The sequence below is a fragment of the Fundulus heteroclitus genome, chromosome 20, assembly GCF_011125445.2.
Source record: "Fundulus heteroclitus isolate FHET01 chromosome 20, MU-UCD_Fhet_4.1, whole genome shotgun sequence".
NCBI lineage: Eukaryota > Metazoa > Chordata > Actinopteri > Cyprinodontiformes > Fundulidae > Fundulus > Fundulus heteroclitus.
This window is the reverse complement of record NC_046380.1, coordinates 25635953-25653273: the sequence shown is the minus strand read 5'-3', so window position 1 is coordinate 25653273 and position 17321 is coordinate 25635953. Positions and strand designations below refer to the sequence as shown.

At 42.5% G+C, this 17321-nt stretch overlaps 1 protein-coding gene across 1 annotated transcript; it reads left to right on the top strand.

Annotated features, from left to right (window-relative positions):
- Nucleotides 1-1789: 1789 nt before the first annotated feature.
- LOC105937021 (leucine-rich repeat neuronal protein 1) lies at nucleotides 1790-15924 on the top strand. Its single transcript, XM_012878128.3, has 2 exons — nucleotides 1790-2311; nucleotides 12857-15924. The coding sequence occupies exon 2, from the start codon at nucleotides 13029-13031 to the stop codon at nucleotides 15174-15176; it is 2148 nt and encodes a 715-aa protein (XP_012733582.1). The 5' UTR covers nucleotides 1790-2311; nucleotides 12857-13028; the 3' UTR covers nucleotides 15177-15924.
- The last annotated feature ends 1397 nt before the right edge of the window (nucleotides 15925-17321 follow it).

The window sequence follows — 17321 nt, the reverse complement described above, 5'->3', positions numbered from 1 at the left end:
TCTGCAAAGCGTTTCAAAGCCATCCCTTAGGCTTTGAGCAAACTACAGGGAGCGCTATTGTCCACAAATGGGGAAAACATGGAACAGCGGCGAACCTGAGCGAACCAAAATGACTCTAAGAGCTCATCAACAACTCCTCCAGGAGGTCAGAAAATAACCCAAAGCTACATCTGATGCAGTGCCGGACTCACCGGCCTCGGTTAAGTTCAGTGCTCATGATTCATATTGATTCCTCAATATGAAACAGACTGGGCAAATCATTCCCTCTTGTTAAAGTTTCAGGGGCAAAACCACTGCTGATCAAAAAAGACACAAAGGTATAGCTCACATTTGTGAAAAATAATTATACTAAAACATAATGATGACCCCCCCAAGACCTTTCGGAGGACTGATGAGACAAAATGAAAACCTTTTCAAAGGTGGGAATCCTAAAGTCTGATGCAAAGCTAACAGCGTTTTAGAAAAATATCCTTATAGAGATGATAATGCAACTGCGTTGCTGCTTCAGGACCTGGAAGAATTGTTGTGTTTGATGGAGTAATGAGTTATTCACCTGGAAATCCTACAGGAGAATTTCTGGCCATTAGTTAGTGACCTTAAGCTTGATGTCGCCTGGGTTAGTAAACAAGACAATGCACACCAGAGCCCACCAGCAACTCCAGCTCTGAACGACTGAAACAAAGTAAAATGAAGGTTTTGGAACGGTTTAGTCAAACTCTGGACTTAGACCCATCTGAGATGCTTCCTGATGACCCTCAACAGGGCCGTTCATAACCAGAACCCCTCCAATGTGGCTGAATCCTAACAACTCTTCAAAGAACAGTGGAGGATGTGAAAGATTTGTCGTCACTTTTTAGACTTGAGTTTTACCTGATGTGTCTTCCCTAAGGGTAGTTAGAGGGTTGTTAGTTTTTCACACGGTACCAGGTTGGTTTTGATAAATGTTCCCCCATTTTCTCTCATTAAAATTTGCTTGATGATCTGAAATAATAAATGCTACGAAGAAAAGAAATAAGATGGATGGATGGATGGTTGGATGGATGGATGGATGTATGTATGTATGGATGTATGTATGTATGTATGTATGTATGTATGTATGTATGTATGTATGGATGGATGGATGGATGGATGGATTCTTGCAGACTGGCATAAAGCCAGGCAGGTTTGCTCTATTTACGACTGCATATGTTTCTCTTCATCTTCTGTCTTGTCTGTCACATTTAAACACTGAATCTAGAAAGGTTCATAACGAATGAACAGAGTTCAGGATTTAGCAGGGCGGCTGCGTTCCCGGTTGCTTTCCTGTCTTCTAATATGCAACTGAGAAGTAGGGCGACGCTGTAATTTCCTCTGTGAACTGATGCTCAAAGAGCTGCGTGGTGGTTTTAGATACAAACTGGCACATTCAAGAGAAAACTCCTGATTTCCGCTGCAAATCTTAGTGTTCATATGCCGTGTATAAAGGTGGATCGCTTAAGGTGAAGCAGGTGGCGACAGACGTCTCTGGGTATGAAATAGATTTGGGAAGCAGTCCATCTAAATTGAAATCCAGGTCCTAATGAATCTGTGTGTGTGTGTGTGTGTGTGTGTGTTTAGAAGATAGAGAGAGAGATGCATGAGATCCACTTTGAAGTCCATTCCATTCCATAATAATGATGAATCATTAAGTAGCAGGTCATTAAATTTAGATCACATCTGGCCTCATGGCGCCAAATATCTTTTGATATGCTCCCTCCACCCCCACCCATCCTCTTTCAAGCTAAAGGGAAAGCGATGACAAACACACTTTTGGTGACGTTGTTGACCCACTGAGCGAGCATGGTCTAAAAGTAAGCGAGCCCCTCGGAACAAGCAGCGGATCCTGTCGGAGCGCTCAGAAAAAGTCATTGGCTCCTTCTTCACCGGTACCGCAGGGTGGGACTTTGGAGCCCACGGCAGCGGCCGGTGTGACAGCAGATGGCGAGGCTGCGTGTTCGGGCTCAACAGTGACTGTCAGGCGGGTCTGAGTCCAGCTGACCTGCGCAGGGTGGGCGGGCGAGGAGGGCGGCAGCTGTGCGTCCCTGGAAGCTGCTGGAGCATCATTGTGTTTGTTTGCAACACCGCGGCTGGAGTGGGACGGATACCGCCGCATGCACTTCTATTTCTTTTCCTTTTCCCTTTTTTTAAAAAAAAACCCCTTCCTGACTGTTTACACTCCGAAAGAGAAACTGCACAGTTTGCGCATCCTCCGTGCGCTGAGGAGGCTGACTGGTGTCACATACAGTAGCCTGCAGCATTCCTGCGTATTTACACGGGCTACAGCGGCGCAAAGGTGAGTGCTCAAATATTTTTGCATGTAAAATGTGCTACATTTGTAAATTCCCGCTTGTTGTGGGATGTTGAGACGTTCTTTAACATAACTACTGGATGATGTCATGCTTTAAACGTTTGTAGAAGTGCGCCGATCAGCAAAGATGAATCTAGATGATGATGAGATGAATCCGTGCTGCCGGTCCTCGTAATTTGATTTAAAGCACACAAAAAAAAAACACATTTCTTTTCACATATTGACGAGTCGGCACAATTTCCCTGCAACATGGGCCCTTGTTACTGCTTATAAATGCAGTTTGCAATCATGCTGCGCCCTTTAGTGGATCATTGTTTCTCTCTGTAGTGTGCTCTGAGATGAGGAGGTGGAAACAAAGAGTGTGCACTATTGGGGGGGTTAACATTTTTGGTTTGCAATCTAAAAAAAAAAAAAAAAGCACAAACAAGGACATGTGCGTGTATGTGTGAATTTCCACACAGCTCAGCATTAAATCTTTTCAGCGGCTCCATGCAGCATCACTTTCCTGTGCATTGGGAAGAATTGGACCAGTTGTGCAGCAGCAGCTTCTCTGTTTGCCTTCCTCTAAGTAAAGAAGTCTGGAGATGTCAAGTTCTGACGCAAAGAGAGGGCAACTTAATAAAAATGTGTTTTTTTTCTGCAGGAGTTTTCCAGACAAGTAGAAATTTGCCCATACATTTTTTTATCATAAGAAGCTTTAAGGCACCTGTTACTAACATCAATGATGTAACAAAGAGAGAATGTATCTGTTTCCACAAAGCCAGGAGTAGCTGCGTCTCTTATGTAGCTCAGACTAACACATACAAGAGTTCAACTTGGTGTCCTGCCTTGTGAATAAAGGGACACAGCTGATGCAGATGTCACCCGGTGGCCCAGTCCCACAATAGTTCACAAGGTTGTTGTTTTTTTTCCCCCACCTTCCCCCAGGCTGAGAGCTCCCAGCTCTGTGACGTATCTCCTTAGGGCCCGTGGGGAGGAGTGTGAGAAAATTCCCAAACAAAGACACATCTCGGTGTGTCTGAGTGTGTTTTGGATTGGAGCCATTGTGCGCAATAGGCCAAACTCTGCAGCATGTGCTCCTGTCTGGGTTCCCATAGCAGTGGAGGGGAGAGGTGAGGGCCCGACTTCCCCCAACTAAGAGCGAGATCTTAAAGATGCCTTTTGTGTGTGTGAGGGTGCTGTCGCTGATGCTGGACTCGTGTTTTTTTTATGTTTCTGTTGAATAAATATTTCTGTGTTTTGGATGAAATTATATGAGTTGAGGCACAGTTAAAGTCAATCGGCCACTTTTTGTGTAAAATCAACACGACTCCCTCCAGATATGTTGTGTCACCTATAAAATCTATAAAAGAATCACTTTGTTGAAAATCCCTATTGAGTCGAAATAAAATCTACCTTTCCAAACGTCATAAAACACAAGACTTGGCACGATGTTTTAGTTTTACCCCGTGTTTGCACATTTTCAAGAAACGTCCCCAATTAAAAGCTGTTCACTTTTATTTTGACCATATGGTGTTCTAATTTCCGGTAACCAGTTAAGTTGCTGGGCCTCTTGCGATGCACTGAAACCAGAACTAGCATGTTTTGCCTTCACTGCAGTTTTAAAAAAAAATTGAAAATAATAAAATTTGGCTCTGGTGTGTCAACGTGTGCAATATCGCAATCACGAAGGACTATTTGGCCATAATGATTCACAGGACAATATATTGTCAGTAATTGTTGTCAATGTCCCCACGCCAATACGCAACAATAGTATCACAATTACATGTTTTCCTGATATTGTGAATCTCTACTGGATAGTATATGTGACTGCAAACAGGTCTAACATACATTTCTGATAAAGATGGATTGTGAGATACGAGCTGATGCACATTCGAGGCTAATACCCTTTCCTGTAAACCCAATCAAACCAACTTCACATCTAGATTATCACAGTTTTCTGTTTGTTTTGTTTTGTGTCGTAGATTATCGTTTAATTAAAATAATGGTCACCCTTTCAAACACCGAGCACAAACGTTATTCTGAGCATGTGTATCTAAATTTTTTATGCTTTAAAAAAAAAAAAAAAAACTCTCCTAGTTGTTATTCAAAGTCCCCCTTTAAAGTTCAATATTTGTATTCTGAGTGTGTCTGCAGCGAATTATGCAAATGAATGCCATATTTGGACTATCCAGTGCAACTTACATCAAAGTCTGTCAAAAAGTTGGCTGTGTGCCATAGCGCTTCCTAATGGCAGATGTTTGGCTTAAATCTTATGTATGTCATTAATGCAAATACAAAAATTTAACATGTATTTTTCTTTGTATACTTTCCAAAAATATTATGAAGTCCAGAAGAGAAAATCTAAACTTTAACGGCCATCTTTTTTATTGTTGTCACAGTATTGTTGTCAATTAAAAAAATACACTACCCAGTAGTTTCTTTATCAGTAAGCATATTTGAGCTAAGCAAAACAATAAAAAAAAAAGCATAATTGCTTGTGGTACGTTTATTGTGAACTGCCGGATAAACGCTTTGCGTGCTAACTTTGCCTGGATTCCCCAGAGATTAACTTTGGCACGGAGGCATGATTGATCCGTGCACCGCTGACAACATATTGGGTATTCACAGACATTGTGACTGAACTGGGACCTTTAAGGTGGATGGAGAGGATGTGGGCAAAAAGTGAAGAGCAAAACGATTAAAGCCACAGAAGAAGAAAAATGTGTCAAGATCAATCTCGGTTCCGCGGGGAAATAAGGCGACCGTATGGATTCGCAGTAAATAGAAAATCCAGAGACAATTTGCTGCCCTGAAACTTTTGAACCTCAGCGAGAGGCTTTGTTCAAGTTTGCGGGATAATTTGTTCCCTTTCTGTACAAATGCAGCTAGAGGACTTTCTTTGTCGCTCTTCCCTCAGTTAATCACTTTCCTACCCGCGACCTTCCGGCTGAAGCAGAGCTCTCTATCCTTCCTCTCTTTCTGACAGAGTGGACACGCGTCCTTCTCCTCCTCCTCGGCTTTATGCCTCCGCTATCAGCAGCTGCAGCAAAGCCGTCTGTGATGTGAAGTGAGACGCCTGCATACTAATGGGGCAGAGGCAGGATAATTCCCAGGCAGGGCAGGGAGAAACATCAGGGAATGTTTTTTTTTTCTTCTACTTCTTTGCTGTAAATCATTGCAACATAACTAAACAGAGAAATACATTGTGTGAAGGGGTCTAAAAGGTTCCGCCGTACTTAATGGTTGGCCCTGTTGCGGTTTGAACGGGTGCTGCTGCAGTCACCTTCTTGCAGGAGTGGATGGCACCATCTGATCTCCTCGGCTTCTTATTTGGTTACCAGACATTAGAGATGGTGGCATAACCGTTGTCATGACGATGTCATGCCTGGGAGCCGCTGATTCACTTTCGCTTAGCACCCAGGATGAGAACGAGCCCCGGGAACAGATGGGTGAAAGCTGCTCCTCCTGTGAACAATATTAAAAACGTTACCATCCGAGGCTCCTCCCGCCTGTGTCAGTGAGCAGCTCTGCTGCTGCTGTGTTGTGTCTAGCCGCACCAGTCAGGGGAGAAGTGACTCTGGATCTGACTGCATGTCTGCAGTTTCCTCTATTCACTCTGATTATCTGGCCCTCTGTATTGTTAAGCAGACCTCTGTGTTGCCCAATTGCCTGATGACTGTGTTTATCAGATGTAGCATGAAGCAAACAGGCCTCCTTAGCATCTGGCAATCGCATTCTGCTGCCTTGTTACAAACCTCAATGCCAAAACAAGACGGCGGGTTTGTACTGAGCTGAGTGCAAATATTGGCTATACAGTGCCTTGCAAAAGTGTTCTGGTGTTTAAAAAAAACACACACACACAAAAACACACACACGCATTAATGATTTTCTAAATTGGAAGTGAGGTAATACTTTGTTTTCACATTTTTGTGGGGTTTATATGGTGTTTACTTGTAGTCGGCCCCCTGAACTCTGATCCCACCAAATAAAATCAGGGGCAAATATTTGACTTTGGAGTTGAACAAATTGGTAAACAGAGTCCATGGTAGTCCAATCTCCGAATAAACCCTTCTATTCTTTTAAGGCCCGAATGGATCGTTAAAGGACATTAGTGAACAAACTATATCATGAAAACCAAGGAACACAGCAGGTGGGTCAGGGAGAAAGTTGTGGAGGTGTATAAAGTGAGGTTATAAAATCTTATCCCAAGCTTTGAGCATCTCACATAACACTGTTCAGTCCATTATCCACCAATACAGCACATCTGCACACCTACCAAGACAATGTAAGGTTAGCCTGGGTTTATATATTGCTTTTCTAATCATACTGACCACTCAAAGTAATTTATACTAGAGGCACGTTCACCCAATCCCACAAAAACATATACACCAATCAGTTTAAAAAGTGCCTTGCCTAGGGGCTCATAGAAATTCTGCAGGAGAAAGCTGGAATTGATCCCACAACTTTTAGATTGCAAGACAACTATTCTCCAATCCAGTCTAATCCACTTTGTTTATATAGCACCATTTTAACAAACACAAGGTTTCCAAAGTGCTGTGCAACAAAATGGAACACCCTAAACATATAACACAATAAAAACACAATAAAAGATGAAGTAGACAATAAAAAGATGAACAACGACAAGATATTCTACCCACTCTGCCGCTGGAAGAACCAGACAAAAGGTAGATGGAAACTCTGGAGGAGCTGCAGAGATTAAAGTGCAGCCCAGGTGGAAGAATCTGTCAAAAAGGAACTAAAGTGGTGCTCCACAAATCTGACCTTTGTGAAAGAGCGGTAGGAGGAAAGACGTTGTTAAAGAAAGCCATAAAAAGTTCTGCTTGCATCACGAGCCGTGATGGGGGGCACAAAAAACATGTGAAGGAGTGGGTTCTGTTTACATGAGATTAAACTTGGAATTGTTGCCTTCTTGCAGAAACCTAGAGCAGAAAACTGAAAAACTGCTCATAACTATGAACATGTCATCTCCCTTCTCTTCAGCAATGATAGACAATCTGATCAGAGTGGACGGAGAAACAAATGGAGGTCAATGCAGGGCAGTACGGACAGAAAATCTGTTGGAAGCTTCAAAAGACTTGAGGCTGGCGAAGGTCTCCACCCTCCAGCAGGAGATGTTCTAAACGTACTTGCATCCTTCTCAGAGCGCAAGTGCGCTGCTCTGACCTCTTGGCCAGCACTCCAATCACACAGTTTAGATGAGTGCATATTCACTATTAGAATGGCCCAGTCAAAGTTCAGACCTAAATCCAAATCAGAATCTGTGACAAGACTTTAAAATTGATGCTTACAGACCATCTGATCCGACTGAGCTGAGGCTATTTTGCAAAAAACAAAAAAAAAAGAAGTGCAAAAATGTCCGTCTTTAGATGTGCAAATGTGGTAGGGACCTACCGACAAAGATTTGAAGTTATTATTGCAGCAAAAGGTGGGCCAATATTGAATCGGGGTCTGAGTGCAAACCCATGTCATATTTTTCTGAGTTTTATGAGTAAAAACCATCTATCATTTTCATTCCACTTCACAATGCTGCTCCACATTGCGTTGGTCTGTAAAATCCCAATTAAATTAATTGAAACTAGGGATTGCTGTGCAACAGAAAATAAAAGTGCATCAAAACTTTTACTAGGCACGGTGTAGATGTAGCCGTAGATCGATGGATGCAGACGTTACAATGAAGACGCACGTGTAGAGTGAAACCTCTCGGGGATTTGGTGAGAAAAGAAGATAAATCTCACCGCAGAGCCTTCTGCTCACACAGTCAGCCGGCTAATATCGACAGTAGCTGGTGGGGGATTTTTCCTGCCTTTTTATCCAGGATTCTGTGTACAGCTGCATGTCAAAATAACTCAACGAATGTGGTGTACCTCTTGGGAAGTGTAGATAATGGAGCGACGTTGATGCCGACACAATGCGCATGAGATTAGATTATACAGGTTTGCCAGATTCTGGGGCTGACTCTAGTAGTATTCCTATTCAAAATCCCAGTAACCTTTCTTTGAGTTTACGAAGGCAGCGTCCATGTTCACTGATGCAATGATGTAAGGGAGCTTTTGTAATACTGCAAACGAAAGATAACACAGGGGCTAGAAGTCCCTCTCTGTAGAGCTGAACTTGGTATCTAGGTGTGCACAGGGGGGTGTCCAGGCGAGGATTTCTGCAATGCAGTGATTATCAAACAAGCCCTCAGTGAAAACAAGCATATGAGCTGAGCAAACCTTCGCACAGTCAATACGGTCAAAGCATGGGCGCGCTGAGGGAGCAAATAAAGACCCCCATAGTGATACCAGCCTGCCAAAACAACCTGCTGCCAGGTGTCTTGAGTTTTTCCTGCTTCCGTTCGAAAGCAGCGATTAATCCACCCGCCTCCTCGGATTTAATATCCGAGCAGCCCGACACTTGCAGGAGGAGAGGACAAGACAAAGTCATCTCTGAGTAAAAGTGTGCATCAAAAAAGCGCCATGTTTAAGGGTAATTAAGATATATAAAACATGACTGGAGGATATGGGACGCTGAATGACGGCTGATTAAAACAGAGGGATGTGGTTCGTTTGGCAGCAGTTGTTCTTAATCAAGAGCCAACAGAGAAAGGAGGAGAAGCTGGAGGTCCCAGCTGGTGGATTTCAGTGCCATTGAGGCAATCAGCTCAGTTTGTTTGAGACGGGGTCTGTGCAGGCTCCATCCACCCGACAACAGGGATCAGTCCCAAGCAGAAAAACTGCAGCACAACCAGAATTTGATCCTAAAGTGCCGTGCAGGATACGTTTTCCTGTGGTGCGTTTTCTTTAATGTAAAATCCGTTGGAGGGGTTTTGTTCCTCTGAGTAGCTCTTGAGCTGAAGCAAATGGATAACTCTACAGCATATGAAAAAAGCAAAAAACAAAACAGTGTTTCCTATATCAGGATGTCTGTGTCAGGTTTGATGGGAGAATCTAATTCATATACTCTGGAGCCTGGCTGGATGCTCCGCCATGTGGATTTCTAGTGAGTAAAAGTAGGCTTTTGGTTCTTAGCTTAGACAGCCAAGAGTTTCCATTTTCTTCTCCGATATTACATCACCATGCAAATGATTTTTCCTGTCAGGTCAAATATTTTGTGTGTCAAATATTTAAATAGAAGAATTGATCTCATAAGGCTTGAATTCAAATATGGCACACCTTCTTCACATTTTATGGCGGTTTGGTGTTTGGGTTTTGCGTTGTGGAATATTTTAGAGATGAGATCATTTCTTTCACATGCAAACATTTTGGCTTTTCCAGAAATTGAAGGTTGCCAGCGGTCATATTAACAATTGTCTCCTAAATTAGTTTTTTAAACAAGGCTGTAGACTCAAATCAATCCCGTATGGATCACATTACACAAATTATAATAAACAGAAAAAAATTGCGACAGGAATAGGAACTCAAGATCTGGAATAAAACGAACCTTGTTGCAAAAATGTGTTCTAGAATTAGAGGAAAAACTAACAAAACAATATGATGTATGTGCGTAAAATGACTCTAGGTCAATTGCCAATGTCTTTGTCTATTTTGTATCGGTAAACTGACTGCTTACTTAAAATAGCCTTTTGGTTTATTTCTATTTAGTTAATGATTTTCATAAATTATGTCGAAGAATTTGATCTAATTGTTTATTATTTTGTGAAGTGTTTTTTCCATAAAATTTGGTTCTCATCTGCGTTTGGGACTGTTGAAATATGACTTTTATTTCAACCAAAATTACTTTAAATCTTCAGCTGTTAAAGATGTAACAAAGCACTGAATGGCTAAAACTAAATGTCAAATGATCAGTAGGCTACAAAACATCCGTCACACCAAACAAGAACCGTCGCACCATGTCGGATTCCGATTCAGACGACCATTTCAACCCACCTCCATCCCCTTCTCCACCATAGTAGCAAGCTCCATCTGACTTTTCCTCGATGCTCCTTCAACCTCGCCCTTTCCAATATGTAGTTCCTTCTGGACACTCATGGAGTTCCCTGTCACTCCCTAAAACGGTCCGGCAGAAGACCGCCATGTTGAGCCTGGTTCTGCTAGAGGTTTCTTCCCAAAGGGGAGTTTTTTCTTTCCACAGTCGCTTCATGCTTGCTCATCATGGACAGTTTATGCAAACTTTGTTTATCCAAGTTTGACTTTCAACTCAAGCAATTACCTTGCAAACCAGCCTCTATGGATTAACCAACTTCATCTATCTAAACTCCACCACCAGTTTCAGGCCTGGGGGAAAATATCCCTATTCTCATACATCTGCTCATCTACGTTAAAGTATAAATCAGCGTTTATTTTTCCTGCCGAGGTCTGAGCGCCAAAGTTTAAATTATTGTATCAATAAATTCTTCTAATTGCCTTTTCTCTCTTTGTGAGTTTTTCAGATTGAAATAGTGAATGGGCAAAAGATGAGCATCTGAGTAAACTTTAAACTTTTGAGATGCACCAATACTTATATTCAGTCATGATTATAGGGCCTCAGGTGTTTTGTGTTCTTTAGAAACCAACGACACACAGTGACGTGACCCAGCCAGGGGGGGATCAGGAAGTAACTTACTGTCAGACTGCCCAGCAGTGATTTGGACTTTGTGTTGTTTAGAAACACTGTTGTCTGTGGGTTACCCTCGTGTGTGGACTGCGTCCAGTTCACCAGCACCTAAGTTTTGGGTTTGTAGATCTATCATATTGTTATGCTGGTAATGAGTGTCAGTATCTTGTTTCTAGACAAATGGAGATGTCAGGATCTTGCTGATCTCTCCATAGCGGACTGTTTTTCTGACAGGAGGAGATGATTGCTTTCCCGGGCTCAGTCCTTTATCTTGTCAAGTGCAGCAGTATCCATATTATTTTTAGTCTTCACCCACTCCATCCCAAGATGCTACTAGCCGAGCAAGGCATCTGTTTTTTCAGAACATTTTGTGGAAAGATTTCATACTGGTTCTTCTCTGTCATCCTAACCGGTACCAGCATTTCCTTCCTTTATCAGTTACCGTTATTAACGAGAACAGAGCACTAGATGAACATGTTCATAAGAATGCAGATCTACTAGGCTGACTAATTCCTCATTAACCAGTTTGGTCCTTCAATGATGTATTCAGATGATGGACGAGCATGCATTCTTTTTTTATTGTTTCATGGGTTCCTTCATTTTGTTCTAATCGGGAGTATATGGCACTTTCTTATGTGGTTTAACTTTTTATTGCATTATTTAAACTTACAATTTCCAATGAAACCTTGTTAGTGATGTACTTTTTAATGAATTTCAGTTTTTTTCATGTTGACTTTGTTCAATTATTTACACATTTCTTATCTTTGTGATGCTATATGGAAGAGTGCAAGGTGCCTGTGCGGTGTAACCCTTCAGTTACAAGGCAAATTACTCCCAAGTTAGACAAATAAAGACACTTTGACTTTGTAGATTTTGTTGCATTACCACTAAAATCAGCAGTGTCTTTATTGGGATTTCAGGAGATGGACCAACACAAAGCTGCTGCAGTTACACCAGCAAATCGTTTGGAGTATGTCTCTACAAGTTTCCCACAATGTTTGCCCATGTTTCCTTTTAAAATAGCACAGTTTCAGTCAGACTGGATGTAGAGAGTCATCCGTACAATTTCAAGTCTCACAAAAGATTCTTGATTTTAAGTATGTCTGGATTTCGGGCCAATTTTACAAACAAACAGGCTTTGATCTAAACCAGTGCATTCCCTCTGGCTCAGTGTTTCCTGGTTGCACAACATTTTATATGTACATCAAACATAATATTCAATCAAATATCAGAAAATTCTGGATACAAACATTTCTAAAAAGCAGATTAGGAGATGACTTCTGGCAACATTTTACGTCATTTAAGTGACCCAACACATACGCATAAGATAAAAAAAAAAACATCAATAGGTGCAAGCTTTAGTATTTTAAATACAAAACTCTTGGATTAATAAGATTTCACTTAGAAATAATGGCTGCAAAACTGCATTGTTTTCTGTGCTAGTCTTAGTTTATGACCTGGATATGTACAGAGATGGCAATCAGAGATAAGAGAGAAAGATAAATTCATTTTAGAAATGAATTTATCTTTACCTTATCTGAATTTATCTCAGCATACAGGTCTGACTTCCTGACCTGTATGGCGAGTTGTGGCCGATTACAGGTCCCCACACGCCCTGCTTTTTAGGCCTGTTGCATAATGGGCTCACAGCCAGGGCTGCAGGCTGTGTGCCCCACACACTCGTTCAAGCAGACAAATGATACTAAGCTGCTACGAATACAATCAAATCAAACAAGCAAGAAAGAGAGAGAGAGAGAAAAAGCTTGTTCTGAGTTTCCAAGGAGACAAATACCTCAAGGAAGCTAAAATTAAACTGACCATCTCAAATACCGACAAACACAACAGATACTCGACTCATACTGTTTTGTTATGTCAGGTAAATAACTTAGATGAGACATAGTGAAAGTCCACCTTGTGCCTTATTAAATTTTTACTTCATATGATTCCGTAATTTTGGTCACTTAATTATTTTTGCTTTCCTCTCTTTTTCAGGTTGGGAGTGATCTGGGGTTTACCAACTACACCCATCTGGCTCAGGAACCCCGATTCTGGACCTAGAGCAGCTACTTTAACAGCCACATACACCGATGTTCGTGAGACGTTCCTTCATACCCTTTTTACAAGTACTGCTTCTCTACTAAGTCTGTTTTAGAGAGCAGCCAACATGGCAATCGGCTCCCAGCTTTGGCCTCCTCCTGTCTTGCTGTGCGTGGGATTTCTTCTTGCTTTTCCACCGCCAGTGCGTGGCAAAGAATGTCCACATTTGTGTGTGTGCGAGATCCGCCCTTGGTTTACCCCCCAGTCAACATACAAGGAGGCAACGACGGTGGACTGCAACGACTTGAGACTGACGCACATCCCCACCAACCTGTCGGCTGACACTCAGGTGTTGCTGCTGCAAAGCAACGCCATCTCTCGCACCAGTGGAGAGCTGCAGGTTCTGCTGAACCTGACGGAGCTGGATCTTTCCCAGAATAACTTTACCAATGTTGAAGCTGTTGGCCTCAGAAACATGAATCATCTGACTACTTTGCATCTGGAGGAGAACCAGATCAAAGAGTTGCCAGACCACTGCCTGGGAAACCTCTCCAGCCTCCAGGAACTCTACATTAACCACAACCAGATAAGCTCCATCTCCCCTCATGCATTTTCAGGTCTACGCAGTCTACTGCGGCTCCACCTCAACTCAAACAGGCTCCACGTGATAGACAGCCGCTGGTTTGAGCAAACTCCTAACCTTGAGATCCTCATGATTGGGGAAAACCCAGTCATTGGCCTCCTGGATATGAACTTTACGCCTCTGGGAAGGTTGAGAAGCCTGGTTCTGGCTGGCATGGATCTCACTGATGTTCCACCAAATGCCTTTGTGGGCTTAGACAATCTAGAGAGCATTTCGTTCTATGACAATAAGCTGGTTCAAATCCCCCAATTATCCCTACAAAAAGTTCCCAACTTGAAATTCCTGGACTTAAACAAAAACCCAGTTAGAAAGATTCAGGAAGGAGACTTCAGAAACATGCTTAGCCTTAAGGAGCTGGGCATCAACAATATGATGGAGTTGGTGTCCATTGATCGCTATGCTCTGGACAATCTTCCAGAACTTACTAAACTGGAGGCCACAAACAACCCAAAACTTTCTTACATCCACAGACTGGCATTCAGGGACATGCCCTCTCTGGAGAGCCTGATGCTGAACAATAATGCTCTGACCGCCCTTTACCAGCACACTGTGGAGGTGCTGCCAAACCTGCGAGAGATCAGCATTCACAGCAATCCACTGCGCTGCAACTGCGTGACTCAGTGGATGAGTTTCAACAGGTCCACGGTGCGGTTCATGGAGCCTCTGGCCATGCTCTGCACTGCCCCACCAGAACTCAGAGGCCAACGGGTCCGAGAGTTAAGGCTGCTGGAGTCCACAGAGCAGTGCCTTCCCCTCATTTCCCATGACACCTTCCCAAGCCACTTGAACCTTGAGTTAGGAATGAGCGTCAGCCTGGACTGTCGGGCAATGGCTGAACCGGAACCTGAAATCTACTGGGTCACCCCTCTTGGTGCCAAAATCACAACAGACACGGTGTCAGAGCGGTACCACCTGAGCAGCGAGGGGACTCTGCGGCTGTCTCACGTGCAGGTGGAAGACTCTGGGAGGTACACCTGCGTGGCACAGAACCCAGAAGGCGCCGACACGTGGGTCTCCACAATCCGCGTAAACGGGACCCTGCTGGACAGCACTCAGGTGATGAAGATCTACGTCAAGCAGACAGAGGCTCATTCCATCCTGGTCTCCTGGAAAGTCAACTCAAACGTCCTGTCCTCCAACCTGAAATGGGCCTCCGCCACCATGAAGATTGACAACCCGCACATCACATACACCGCTCGCGTTCCTGTGGACGTTCACGAGTACAACCTCACGCACCTTCAGCCTGCCACGGAGTACGAAGTGTGCCTCACGGTTTCCAACATCCACCTGCAAACGCACAAGTCCTGCGTCAACGTCACAACACGCGGCGCCACCTTCGCCTTGGACCTGTCGGATCAGCACCCGAGCATGGCCGTGCTGGCCGTCATGTCGACCGCGTTGGCCTTCCTCAGCCTGGCCACTGTGGCCGTCTACGTGGCCCGCAGGTGGAAGAGGAAGAACTACCACCACTCGCTGAAGAAGTACATGCTGAAGACCTCTTCCATCCCGCTTAACGAGCTCTACCCTCCGCTCATTAACCTTTGGGAGGCCGATGGGGAGAAGGACAAAGACGGCAGCGCGGAGGGGAAACCTTCCCCTGTCGACACCACACGCAGTTATTATATGTGGTGAGGATGTTCTCACTGAGGCCCAACGCCTCGCTAGCAGCACAATAAGACACTCTTTTGCCATTTTGGTGCAAAAGTAAAATGACGTTGAAAGTGTTTTTTTGTATTTTTAGCTTTGCTATTAAGAGGCAGAGTGATCAAGTGCAGGATTTATATTAGTATAGCGTATCGCCTTTGTTTAATCTGTATCATTGTTCTTTACTCTCCAAGACGGCAGCTGTATTTAGCCTCCAGGTTGTCTTAGTCGCTCTGCTCGGTTTCTGTGGTGCATTTTGGACTCATGTTCCTTCTAGGTTCATCACGGCAGCAGGGGGACAAACATTTTTGGAGCGTTTGTAGAAATGATTTGTTATTTTCTTTTGTAACACAGCTAAATCTGTTGTGCACTGATAGATAAAGAGGTTTGTAAAAACTTCCATCAAAAGCTGGCAGCAGGGTTCAGATTCGGTCTGTCTAATGGATGTTAGCGGTCGTGCAGTAATGTTGTATCAACTATAAATTTTACCTTTCTTGATTTGCGCTGTGAGGAAGTAGGATTTTAGTTTGCTAAAAGTGTAACGCTAAAACATTCTAGAATTAAGAAACATTATTTTGAAATTTTCTCAATAAGGTGCACTAGAAAACCTTTTGACATTATTCTTAATTTACTTAGGTTTTAGCTAGAGTTTTTGTTCACTAATTGCTTAGTTTATAATTTCCACGTGTAATATGTATACTTAAACAATGATAAATAAAGGTTTTGTTCTTTTTCACATGTTTGTTTTTTTGCTTGTCAGTTTGCCAGTCTTCTTTTTCAAGAGTTATTCTGCTCTTCAGGTTTGCAACGCTCTTAGCTTCCCCAGGGTTATACAAACATTTGGTTTTATTTTGATTCTTTAATACTGTAAAAAAAAGAAATTAAACCAGATTTATACTTTGTTTGCTATCCTTATCAATTTTAACTGTTTAGAGCTCAAATGATATTAACTTAGGGGAGTTGTTCCCTAGAACTAGATAGAAAATAATAAAATAACAAGAAAACAATCAAATAATGATGGAAAAACCTTTCGGTGGGTTGGAGATACTCTTCCGGCACACTCTGGCTTCCTTCCAAATACAAGCATCTCAGGTGAACCAAAGCCTCCAAATTATGCTTTGGTCTGAGTTTGTGACCTGAGGGCATCAAAATGTGGGTACCAAAACCTAATTTTATATAATAATTTTATTGGGTATCTTTACATCTCATATCTTCCCATACTTAGCAGGGTTTTACAACTTAAATAAGATCACAGAAATGTTAAAGTAATTTATCCCAATAAAAACATGCATTTTCAGGTGATAAATGTTAACCAGCTAATAAAAACTTGAAGCTAATGTAGAGAGTACATTTAAGAAAGTTAAAATACCATTAAAACATCAATTTATTTAATATACTCAATGCAAAAATGAGGAAATGATACATTACCTAGATGTATTTCACACAGTGAAATGTTTCCAACTTTTATTTCTGTTCATTTTGACAGATTACAGCCACATGGCTGTAATCTGTCATTTGGCATTTTAATATTACATAAGACCAATAAGAAAAGATTTTTAATACAATTGGTCGTGGCACATAGCCGGTCCCACTAAGTCTGGTTCTGCTGGAGTTTTCCTCTCCATTGTCACAATATGCATGCTCAGTATGAGGGATTGCTGCAAAGTCAAGGACCCAATGCAAACGACTGTCCACTGTGGCTACGCGCTCATCCAGGAGTGAATGCTACTTGTTAAGACTTAATGCAATCTGATGGGTTTCCTTAGATAGAATTTTTTTTAACTAATTTGAATAATGAACTGATCTTTGCTGCATCATTTCCTAACAAGGATCAAGCTGGAATGTAATTGACATTAAATCTATGATTCGACTGAATTTACTTTTTTTGACATCTTCAGAGATGTTGTGTTGGGAATTGGGAACTGAAATGCTGCCTAAACAAACTTGTCAATACACTATACAGTATATGCACTCCTGTTTAATAGCATAAACATTGTTCTGGTGCCTCTTGGCTTCCTCTTGACAATAAACTGCATAGTCTCTTAATGAGGTTAAGGTCTGGACAGTTTGTTTCCCTGTCCGCCCCATGGTTATTAGAGGAGGTATTGGCACTTTTGGCAGTGTGGGCATGCA

Bases quoted from the DNA above. Each gene is read 5' to 3' on its own strand.
- LOC105937021 (XM_012878128.3), top strand. From the start codon at position 13,029: ATGGCAATCGGCTCCCAGCTTTGGCCTCCTCCTGTCTTGCTGTGCGTG.